The following is a 12,702-nucleotide window of genomic DNA, read 5'->3' as shown; positions in this document are numbered from 1 at the left end:
AAGCAGGCAGAGTGAGAGAGAGGACACCAGCGGCTGGTAGAGAGAGAGAGGACCCCAGCAGCAGGTAGAGAGAGAGAGAGAGACACCAGCACAGAGCACCAGCACAGAGAGAGAAGAGACAGAGAGGACACCACCAACAGGCAGTGAGCGAGAGGACACCAGAGACAGTTAGTGAAAGAAAGAGAGGGCACCAGCACAAAGAGAGAGTCAGGGAGGACACCAACAGCAGATAGGGAGAGAGAAAGGACACAAAGCGGGCACAAGTCACAAGTAATCTCAACTGATATCTTAAAGAAGGAACAACAATGGAAGCAGAAGGAAGCCAGAAGATGAGCTTTCCAGTGTTCTGCACAGACTGTCATATGTACGACTATCTCCCCTCGGGGAGACAGTTGTATGTATGCAGTCGGTGTCAGGAACTGAAAAGCTTGAAGAAGGAGGTCAAGCGACTAGAGGACAAGATTCAGGAGCTAGAAGGATTTCACGCCACGGAGAGACACATTGAGGAGGAAGTCAGGGAACTCGAGAGATTCATTGAAGAGGCATACAGGACGAAGGTGGAAGAGAACGAACTTCAGATGAAAGAAGAAGCTACACGGATACCAACATGCAAGGGAGAGCAAGAAGAAGATTACCCCAAGGATGACACCCACAGAGGGCTATCGCAAGAGGGGGAGATTTTGGCTAGTCGAGGCCCAAATGAAGAAAGAGTGAAGTACATTGAGGACATTGACCTGAGACCGAAGCGAAAATTGAAGAGAGGAAAGTCAGCGATCCTAGTGGGAGACTCGATCCTTAGGCATGTGGACAGCCACATAGCAGGAGGGAGAGAGGACCGACTGGTGACCTGCCTTCCGGGAGCAAGAACCAAGGACATCGGGGACAAAATTGAAATGATCCTGGAAGGGGCGGAGACAGAAGAGACCGCTGTAGTGATCCACATCGGGACGAACGATGTCAGCAGGAGAGACTACAAAAGAAGCACGCTGTTAGAACAATTCAAGATTCTGGGAAGGAAGCTGAAGATGAGAGCCCAGAAGATAGTGTTCTCTGAGATCCTACCAGTACCGAGGGCAGATGTGAAAAGGCAGGAGGAACTACAATCAATAAATACGTGGATGAGGAGATGGTGTGAGGAAGAAGGATTCCACTTCGTGAGGAACTGGACGGCGTTCTGGGGCAAGAGCAAGCTATACAGGAAAGATGGACTGCACCTGAGCGCAGCAGGAACTAGACTCCTAGCAAACAACGTCAAGAGAGGAATAGAACAGGCTTTAAACTAAGAAGAAGGGGAAAGCCGACAGTTGACAAAGGGTCGACGATTCGGAAGACGGTATCCTGTGAAGATACCGAGGGGAAAAATGGCTGGGAAGGAACAAGGGACAAACTACAGGAGTCGACTAACCCAGAAGAAGTGGTTACAATGTCTTGCAGCAAAAGAGAAGAAAATATGGACCGAAGCACAGGGAAAGGAAAGGAGGACAGCAAAATACCAGGATCTAAAGTGCATATATGCTAATGCAAGGAGCCTAAGAAACAAAATGGGGGAACTAGAAGCCTTGGCCAACGCAGAAGACATCGACATCATTGGAATCTCTGAAACATGGTGGAATGAGGAAAGCAAATGGGATACAGCACTACCGGGATACAAGCTCTATCGCCAGGACAGAACAGGACAAAAAGGAGGTGGAATAGCCCTATACATAAAAGAAGGCATACAATCCACACAAATGGACACAGCAGAGACGGCCAGCAAGCCGGAATCTCTATGGGTTAAAATACCGGGAAGGAAAGGGCCTGAAATAAAGATGGGCCTGTTTTATCGCCCACCGGGGCAAACCAGAGATATCGATGAGGAAATGGAAGCCGAGATGAAGCGTGAATGCAAAAGCGGCAACACGGTTATTATGGGAGACTTCAACTACCCTGGGATAGACTGGAGGCTTGGAAGCTCGAAATGCGCTAGGGAGACAAAATTCCTGGAAGCTACACAGGATTGTTTCATGGAACAGCTTGTTAGAGAACCGACGAGAGGAAATGCCACTCTGGATCTAATCCTAAATGGGTTAAGGGGACCTGCAAAGGAAGTAGAAGTAGTGGGACCGTTGGGAAACAGCGATCATAATATGATCAAGTTCAAGGTTGAGGTAGGAGTGTCAAAAGGCAAGAGATCCATTGCGACAACTTTTAACTTCAGGAAAGGAAACTACGAAGCAATGAGGGAATTGGTAAGGAAGAAACTTAGGAACACTTCCAAAACATGGCTAACGGTAAATCATGCCTGGTCCTTCTTCAGGGACATGGTGAGCGAGGCGCAAAATCTGTATATCCCCAGATTCAGGAAGGGGTGTAAAAAGAATCGAACAAAAGACCCGGCGTGGATAACCAAAACAGTGAAGGAAGCGATAGGCAATAAGAAAAAATCATTCAAGAAATGGAAAAAGGACAAAACTGAGGGGAGCTGGAAAGAGCACAAGAAGCATCAAAAAGAATGTCACCGTGAGGTTCGGAAAGCCAAAAGAGAGTATGAAGAGAGGCTAGCCAGGGAAGCAAGAAATTTCAAACCATTCTTCAGATATGTTAAAGGGAAGCAGCCGGCTAGAGAGGAAGTGGGACCGCTGGACGACGGAGACAGGAAGGGAGTGGTGAAGGAGGAGAAGGTAGTGGCAGAAAGGCTTAACATGTTCTTCTCGTCTGTATTTACAAACGAAAACACGTCCAACATACCGGAACCTGAGCAATTCTTCAACGGAAGTCAGGCAGAAAAATTAACATCCATAGAAGTGAGCCTTGAGGACGTTCGTAGGCAGATAGAAAAACTAAAAACTGACAAATCCCCGGGTCCGGATGGCATACATCCAAGGGTTCTGAAGGAATTAAAGGAGGAGATAGCGGAACTACTGCAGCAAATTTGCAACTTATCCCTGAAAACAGGCGAGATCCCGGAAGATTGGAAGATAGCCAACGTTACGCCCATCTTTAAAAAGGGATCAAGAGGTGACCCGGGAAACTACAGGCCGGTGAGCCTGACTTCGGTTCCAGGGAAAATGGCAGAAGCACTGATAAAAGAAAACATCGATCAACATTTTGAAAAAAATGAACTTCTGATAACCAGCCAGCATGGTTTCTGCAAGGGAAGATCGTGCCTAACGAACTTATTGCACTTCTTCGAAGGGATCAACAAACGGATGGACAAAGGAGACCCCATAGACATCATATATCTAGATTTCCAAAAAGCCTTTGACAAGGTGCCCCATGAACGTCTACTCCGGAAACTGAAGAACCATGGGGTGGAAGGAGACGTACATAGATGGATCAGAAACTGGTTGGAGGGTAGAAAACAAAGGGTAGGAGTGAAGGGTCACTACTCCGACTGGAGGAGGGTCACGAGTGGTGTCCCGCAGGGCTCGGTGCTCGGGCCGCTGCTATTTAATATCTTCATAAATGATCTAGAAACAGGAACGAAGTGCGAGATAATAAAATTTGCGGACGACACCAAACTATTTAATGGAGCTCGGACTACAGAGGACTGCGAAAAGTTGCAAAGGGACTTGAACAAATTAGAAGAATGGGTGGCGAAATGGCAGATGAAGTTCAACATTGAAAAATGTAAAGTATTACATGTGGGGAGCAGAAACTCGAGGTACAACTATACAATGGGAGGGATGTTATTGAATAAGAGTACCCAGGAAAGGGACTTGGGGGTAATGGTGGACATGACAATGAAGCCGTTGGTACAGTGTGCAGCGGCCGCTAAGAGAGCGAATAGAATGCTTGGTATAATCAAAAAGGGTATTACAGCCAGAACGAAAGAAGTTATCCTGCCGTTGTATCGGGCGATGGTGCGCCCGCATTTGGAGTACTGCGTCCAATATTGGTCGCCGTATCTTAAGAAGGATATGGCATTAGTCGAGAGGGTTCAAAGGAGAGCAACACGTCTGATAATAGGTATGGAAAACCTGTCATATTCTGAGAGATTGGAGAAGCTGGGTCTCTTTTCCCTGGAGAAGAGGAGACTTAGAGGGGATATGATAGAGACTTACAAGATCATGAAGGGCATAGAGAGAGTAGAGAGGGACAGATTCTTCGAACTTTCGAAAAATAAGAGAACAAGAGGGCATTCGGAAAAGTTGAAAGGGGACAGATTCAAAACAAATGCTAGGAAGTTCTTCTTTACCCAACGTGTGGTGGACACCTGGAATGCGCTTCCAGAGGACGTTATAAGGCAGAGTACGGTACTGGGGTTCAAGAAAGGATTGGACAAATTCCTACTGGAAATGGGGATAGAGGGGTATAGATAGAAGATTACTGCACAGGTTCTGGACCTGTTGGGCCGCCGCGTGAGCGGACTGCTGGGCACGATGGACCTCGGGTCTGACCCAGCAGAGGCATTTCTTATGTTCTTATGTTCTTAATTGGGTTTTCAAGCTAGCCCTAATGAATATGCATGAAAGAGATTTTGCATATAATGGAAGTGACAGGCATGCAAATCTGCTTCATGAAAACCCGATTGGCCTGGTGGTCCTCCAGGACAGGGTTGGGAACCACTGCTCTAGCAATTGGGTTGCACGAAACCTCATAGAACTACCTCTCAATTCTTTGTGGCTTTTGACCCTAACAGACTTGGAGTTCCTGTGACCAAGAGAACCATTTACACTTGGCTGGCAGACTGTATCTCCTCTGCATACACTTCTCCCTCTGTATTCGCTGTGATAGGGGATTAACAGACCCGTGAATACAGGAAAAACCGCGAATAATTTTTTCATATGTTCATTGTTTTCTATTAAAAACCATCGTGAATATGGTGAAACCGCAAATAACATGGTAGGAGACCTGGCCTATTCCTGAAGGAGAGCCAAAACACGGTGAAGTATGTGCTGGGAATTAGCAATTTTTCTCTGTAAACACTTGGAATCGGCAATTTCTCTATGCAAGCTGATGTAATTGGGGGGGGGAGGAGGAAACAGCAAGCTAAAAAACATGAATAATCAAAACCGCGAATACGGAGGGAGAAGTGTATATTCAGGCTGGGCTGATGCTTGAAGGCTGTGGAGGAGTGACCTAGTGGTTAGGGCTACAGCCTCAGCACCTTGAGGTTGCAGGTTCAAGCCCAGCACTACTCCTTGTGACCCTGGGAAGTCACTTAACACTCCATTGGTCCTGGTACATTAGTCAAAATGTAAGTCCACCGGGACAAATGGGGAGAAATACTTGAGTATTTGAATGTAAATCGTTTAGGCTATAAGTGGTGGTTAAATACTAACATACATAAATAAATAAAGTACCAGCTATGGTGACTTCAGCAGCCCATTTTTGCTCCACTCCTATTGAGGACATTTGCAAAGCAGCCATTTGGTTCTCGATATACACCTTCACTTCACACTACTGTTTAGAGCAGAACTCCAGAAGAGACAGTTTGGACAAGCAGTTCTGCTAATTTTTTTTTCTAGATGCCAACTTCCCTCAAACCCTTTTGGTTTCTCCAGGCTCATGTTTACTTTAACCCTCTTTCTAGAAGCATGATCCTGGCAGCTTGGGATCCCCACATGTGAATATATTACCTATTTTTCTTCGGAGAATGCAAAGTTACTTACCTGTAGCCTGTGTTCTACGAAGACAGCAGGTATATATTCTCACAACCCACGTACCTCTTTCTAGTTGGTGTCTTAGCTTTGTTACTGAACTGCAGGTCCTGTGAGCTGACTTTGGGCGGAATATACCAGCGCGTTTGTAGTATGGGCAGTGCCTTAAAATTTAAAGTGACAGTACACTTGGTATGTGTCCGTACCAGGTTCCGTGGATGATGTCAACCATCTGTGAAAATATATATCTGCTTCTCCTCTGAGACAGGTTAGTAACTTTGTGGCACAGTGGTTAAAGCTACAGCCTCAGCACCCTAGGGTTGTGGGTTCAAATCTAATAAATATCTCAAACACATCCCCACACAGAACAAACGAACCTGCTCAGCAACGCTACAAGTCTTAAACATACATACACCCAACCAACTGCCCACCTCCGTCCCACTGTCCTCTGGCCCCACTCTGCATCTTGAATATTCTAGTAAAGTTCTGGGAGTTATCATTGACTCTACATTTTCCTTCAACGACCACCTCAACTCTCTATTAAAAAAATGTTTCTTCAGCCTTCACATGCTGAGAAAAGTGAGATCCTGTTCCCACCAAAAACACTTTGCCGTCCTTGTCCAATCCACCATCCTTTCCAGACTGGACTACTGCAACTCTATCTACCTTAGCCTAACAAAGAAAAACCTTCAAAGACTCCAGCGGATTCAGAATACCGCTGCTAAGCTTATCTTCGCAAAAAGCAAATTCGACCACGTCGCACCGTTTTTATCCAAGATCCACTGGCTTCCGATTATCTCCAGAGTCCACTTCAAATGTGCCTGCCTCACTTTCAAGATCCTACACGGTATTCTCCCTCCCTTCATTCCTCTTTCTTGGAACTCCTCTAACCCCAATTCTGCCAGATCCACCCAAAAACTGAAACTTTCCTTTCCCTCTCTAAAAGGCGTTTCACTTGTAGGAAAATTAGGTTCTTCCCTCCCTTTCAGAATTACTCAGCTCTGAAACAACCTTACCTCCCCTCTTAGGAATCTGCGCTCCCTCCAACTCTTCCGTAAACATCTGAAAACCTGGTTATTCTCAAAAATGTAACTCCTCCTCCCTCTCTGGTTATTCTAGTCTTCTAAATTTTCTCTTCATTTTGCCTCTTCCCTCCACTGGAGTTCCTTTCTACCCTAACTCTTGTTAACCGTGTCGAGCTTTGCGAATGTAGAGATGATGCAGTATACAAACCTAAGGTTTAGATTTAGATTTAGATTCCAGAGGTGCAGCGGGCAGGAATGAGCTTTCCGCGCTCCTGCCCCGCTGCTAAGCAGCTGTCGCGAGATCGGGTTTCTTTGGCTGTGGTAGCCAGTAAGAAAGCTGCTCAGTGCTAAGCAGCAGCGCTAAATTGCGCTCCTACTCAGTGCTGCTCAGTGGCTGAAGAAACCCGGTCTCGTGGCAGGAGTACGGAAAGCTTGCTCCTGCCAGCTGCACCTCTGAACCACCAGGGATCGGCAGAGAAGGTACGATGGACAAGGAAGGGAGGGGGAGGGTAGGGTGCAGAGCCTGGTGGTGGTGGCCTACAGTAATTCTGGGACGGGGGCGCTGGCTTGAATATGAACCAGGATCCACATTTTTGGGCCAGTGAATTATTTGCTTCGGTCTTTATGGAAGATGTAAGAGATCTACCTGAATCAGAAATGGTTTTCAAGGGTGATGATGCAGAGGAACTGAAAGAAATTTCGGTGAATCTGGAAGATGTACTAAGCCATATCGACATGTTAAAAAGTGATAAATCACCTAGACCGGATTGTATGTATCCCAGGATACTAAAATAATTCAAACATGAAATTGCTGACCTGCTGTTAATATCTGAATGTAACCTAAACTAAACTAAACCTTGGGTTTGTATACCGCATCATCTCTACATTCGCAAAGCTCGACACGGTTAACAAGGGTTAGGGTAGAAAGGAACTCCAGTGAAAGGAAAAGACAAAATGAAGAGAAAATTTAGGACAGAGTAACCAGAGAGAGGAAGAGTTACATTTTTGAAAATAACCAGGTTTTCAGATGTTTACGGAAGATTTGGAGGGAGCTCAGATTCCTAAGAGGGGAGGTAAGATTGTTCCAGAGCTCAGTGATTCTGAAAGGGAGGGAGGAACCTAGTTTTCCTACAAGGGAAACGCCTTTTCGAGAGGGAAAGGAAAGTTTCAGTTTTTGGGTAGATCTGGTGGAATTGGGGTTAGAGGAATTCCAAGAAAGAGGAATAAAAGGGGGGAGAATGCCGTGTAGGATCTTGAAAGTAAGGCAGGCACATTTGAAGTGGACTCTGGAGATTATCGGGAGCTAAATGTTACACCGAGTTTTAAAAAGGGGTCCAGGGGAGATCTGGGAAATTACAGACCGGTAAGCCTGACTCTAGTGCCGGGCAAAATGGTGGAAACAATTATAAAAAATAAAATTGTGGAACACGTAGACAAAAATGATTTAATGAGATAGTCAGCATAGGCTCAGCTAAGGGAGAACTTTCCTTACCAATTTGCTTGACATCTTTGAAGGTGTGAATAAACCTGTGGGTAAAGGCAAGCCAGTTGATGTAGTGTATGTACCTTTTCAGAAAGAACATAAGAAGCGCCATCTCCAGATCAGACCCTCGGTCCATCAAGTCCGGCGATCTGCACACGCGGAGACCCTGCCAGGTGTACACCTGGTGTAATTTTTAGTCACCCATGTCCTTCTATGCCTCTCGTAGGAGATGTGCTTCTAGTTTGCTTTTGAAACCTAGGACGGTCGATTCTACAATAACCTTCTCTGGGAGAGCATTCCAGGTGTCAACCACTCTCTGCATGAATCAGAACTTCCTGATATTTGTCTTGAACTTGTCCCCCCTTAGCTTAATTCCATGTCCTCTTGTCCGTGTCGAATTGAACAATGTAAATAATTTTTTCTGCTCTATTTTGTCGATTCCTTTCAGTATTTTGAAGGTCTCGATCATATCCTCTCGCAGTCTCCTTTTCTCAAGGGAGAACAATCCCAGTTTCTTAAGTCGATCCTCATTTTCCTGTTTCTCCATACCTTTTACTAGCTTCGTTGCTCGTCTCTGCATCCTCTCCAGCAGTTTTATATCCTTCTTCAGGTTGGGGGACCAATGTTGGACGCAGTATTCCAAGTGGGGTTTGACCATTGCTCTATAAAGCGGCATTATGACCCTCTCTGATCTACTCGTGATTCCATTCTTTATCATGCCCAATATCCTATTTGCTTTCTTTGCCGCCACCGTACATTACACTGACGGTTTCAGGGTCCTATCTATCAGTACACCCAGGTCCTTTTCTTGTTCGCTCTTACCCAGAGTTTCACCTGACATTCTGTACTCGTATTCCTTATTTTTTTCTGCCTAAATGCATTACTTTGCATTTCTCCACATTAAACTTCATCTGCCATTTCTCTGCCCATTTCTCTGAGAGGCTACTGAAAAAATTAGAGTCATGGGATTCAGTTGTGGATTAAGAATTGGTTATCGGATAGAAAACAGAGGGGGTAGGGTTAAATAGTCATTTTTCTCAATGGAGGAGAGTAAACAGTGGAGTGCCGCAGGGATCTGTACTGGGACCGGTGCTATTTAACTTATTTATAAATGATCTGGAAATTGGAACAAGTGAGGTGATTAAATTTGCAGATGACACTAAATTGTGTTAAAAAAAAAAAGTTGTTAAAACACATGAAGAGTGGGAAAAATTGCAGGAATTAGGAAATTAGAAGACTGGGAGTCCAAGTGGCAGATGAAATTTTAATGTGGACAAATGCAATGTGATGCACATTTGGAGGAATAACCCAAATCACAGTTACCACCTTGGGGGTTAGCACCCAAGAAAAGATTCTGGGTGTCATTGTAGACAATATAATGAAGACTTCTGCCCAATGTGTGGTGGCGGTAGCCAAAAAAGCAAACAAGATGCTAGGAATTATTAGAAAATGGATGTTGGAAAATCCGGTAGCCTTGACATATGATACGATTTTGTTTGGTACTGCAATGAGAACTCGGAGTCAAATCTCGTCAAATAATAACAAACTTTTATTTATATTGACTGGAGTAGCAGTTCAACAAATAACATACAATTGGAAGAATTATGACAGATTAAATTACAACTTTTGGTGGAATTCAGTTTGCCATATATATAAGATGGAGCGTACATTTGCAACACAAAAAGGATATATCGATAAGTTTAAGAAGATTTGGGGACCATTAACAGATTTTTGTAATGATTGATATAATTTTTCCCCATAATAAGATACTTGATAAAGGAGGGGGGGTAGGTTTATTCTCTTTATCATAAAATATAAATAAATAAATTATCATAATAGTTGTTATATTGTGTGCAACTAACAAAATAAGGGGAGGGAAAGGGATTCATAATTGAATAATAGTTGATAAAATTATTAAATTTTACATGATATCTAAAATTGTAGTAAGGATTATATAAGATATGTTGTATGTATAGTATGTTATGGAGATATCAAGTGTATACTTAAGGTAATTGTATGAATCTTTATGATATACTTGTTATATGAAAAAATTAATAAAAAATGTTAATAAAAAAAAAGAAAATGGATGGTAAACAAGACTAAGAATATTATGCCTCTGTTCATGTCTGTAATCTAGGTACACTTGAGCCTTAACTAGGTGCTCCCTTAATAAAATGACCCTCTGAGAATGGTGTATGTATGGCAGAGTTTACCTAGTGATTTGGTATTAGGTAATTCAAGAAAGCATGGGACAAGCAGAGGAGATCTTTAGCATTGGGGAAATTAGGATAAGCAGGAATTGCAAATTTAGAATAGCCACTACAAAATCTTGATCTGCCTTTATGTTACTTTGATATTTGTAATGATTTTTGAATTAAAAATACTGTGTCTAAAATTTTGATCTTGTTTTTGATTTCTCTAAGTGAGATCAGCCGTTTAGATCTTGGCCTGGTTGTAGAAATGTGGAACAAAGGATTGATTTGGGATACGATGGTGGGGACATTGTGGATCCCATTAAAGACTATTCGACAGTCTGATGAGGTTAGTATGCATTCTTTCATCATAAGGAATATGGGGACAAAGTTAAAGATCTCAATATGTATACTTTAAGTGAAAGGTGGTAGAGGAGAGTTATGATTGAGTTCTTTAAATGCCTACATTGTATAAATTTGTATGAGGTAAGTCTTTCATTTAAAAGAAAACTCTAGAATGAGGGAGCATAGGATGAAGTTGAAAGAGGATAGATTCAGAAGTAACCTCAGAAAATACTTTTCACTGAAAGGATGATGAATGCTTGGAATGGCCAGATGGAGTTGGTGGAGACGAAAAGTGTATCTGAATTCAAGACAGCTTGGGATAAGTACGTTAGATCTCTTAAGGGAAAAGAGGGTATATGGTCTTTATCTGCCTTCATTTTTCTCTGTTTCTCTCTCATTTTAAACAAGTTGCCTAACATTGTTATAAAGAATCCAAATCCCTTAATTATTTATTTTAAAAAAAATGGTATATACCCTTGGAAGACAGACTGAATGGGTATACTAATTCAAATTTCAATCTTTTTGTAAAACATGTGGACCATTTCTTGACTCATTAATGTCAGAATTACATAGTTCACTTATTAATATCTTGGCAATGTGAGAGGAGAGTGGAGGGGGTTATAAAGCACTTAAAGTTAAGTACATTTATTGCTTAAAGGAATTGTGGGGAAAGTGGAAGAGGATAAGGTGGGGCTGGGGTGATATGAATGCTGTTAAGTAGTTGGATGTATTTGAAACTGCAACTGGGATTTTATCTTATTTTTTTGCAAATGATATGATTTGTGATATATATTGAGTAATTCGATAAAGTACTGTGAACCTGGCCTTCTTTAGCATGTCTCCAGACCTGTATAGCTTCACTGAGAGGTAATAGTTCACTATGACCAGCAGGTGGACACTGAGACCAAACTTTGATAGTTGTATTAATAGCTGTAGCTCCCTCTAGCAAATCAGTCTTTGCTCGGTCTCTCAGCAGATGAAGGTGAGCTGTGCCAGTTTCCCCTTAGTTAGGCCTGTTGGAATTTGTTTAGCGCTCCTTGTCCTCGTTCTTGTGCCAGATTGAGCTTGGGGTACCCTGTTTGGGGGTTGCTCAACCTCAGGGTGTCACACTCAACGGATAATGAGTTAAGAACATAAGAACATAAGCAGTGCCTCCGCCGGGTCAGACCATAGGTCCATCCTGCCCAGCAGTCTGCTCCCGCGGCGGCCCAAACAGGTCACGACCTGTCTGAATCACTAGAAGGGGCCCCCTTGCCACCTTGGTTTCCCATTGAGTCCTATCTTCCCATCGAAGTCCTAACCCTCCGGTCTTGCACATGCACGACCTGGTTGGGTTTCTATACTTATTTCCTGGTTAGCTTTCTATACCTGTGTTACATCCCAGCACCTCTCTCAGTATCCCACGATCCCTTTATCCCTCAGGAATCCGTCCAATCCCTATTTGAATCCCTGTACCGTACTCTGCCTGATCACTTCCTCCGGTAGCGCATTCCAGGTGTCCACGACCCTTTGGGTGAAAAAAAACTTCCTTGCATTTGTTTTGAACCTATCTCCCTTCAGTTTCTCCGAATGCCCCCTCGTACCTGTTGTCCCTTTCAGCCTGAAGAATCTGTCCCTATCCACCCTCTCTATGCCCCTCATGATCCTGAAGGTCTCTATCATATCTCCCCTGAGCCTCCTTTTTTCCAGAGAGAAGAACCCCAGCCTATCCAACCTCTCGGCGTATGGGCAGTGTTCCAGCCCTCTTACCAGTTTCGTTGCTCTTCTTTGGACTCTCTCAAGTACTGCCATGTTCTTCTTGAGGTACGGCGACCAATATTGAACGCAGTATTCCAGATGTGGACGCACCATCGCTCGATACAATGGCATGATGACTTCCCGCGTCCTGGTTGTTATGCCCCTCTTTATGATGCCCAGCATCCTGTTGGCTTTTTTCGAGGCTGCTGCGCACTGCGCAGATGGCTTCATTGATGTCTTCATTGATGGCTTCATTGATGGCTTCATTGAGTCCCTCCTTTCCTCCACCTCCCTATATTTTTGTAGAGGTGCCTCAGCTGTAAACCTTGCCACCGATA

General features: G+C 43.8%; 1 protein-coding gene across 6 annotated transcripts in view; it reads left to right on the top strand.

The window, feature by feature from the left end:
• Positions 1–12,702, top strand: part of UNC13B (unc-13 homolog B) — an 837,582-nt gene that overhangs the window by 111,545 nt on the left and 713,335 nt on the right. For all 6 annotated transcript variants that reach the window (XM_033936000.1, XM_033936018.1, XM_033936037.1 and 3 more), the window contains one exon: positions 10,514–10,631. In XM_033936000.1, coding sequence (XP_033791891.1) covers positions 10,514–10,631 — 118 coding nt within the window. The remainder of the gene's footprint in view (positions 1–10,513; positions 10,632–12,702) is intronic.

This window comes from Geotrypetes seraphini, chromosome 1 (genome assembly GCF_902459505.1).
Source record: "Geotrypetes seraphini chromosome 1, aGeoSer1.1, whole genome shotgun sequence".
NCBI lineage: Eukaryota > Metazoa > Chordata > Amphibia > Gymnophiona > Dermophiidae > Geotrypetes > Geotrypetes seraphini.
Note: the sequence above shows the minus strand (reverse complement) of the source record. Positions and strands in the feature narration are given on the sequence as shown.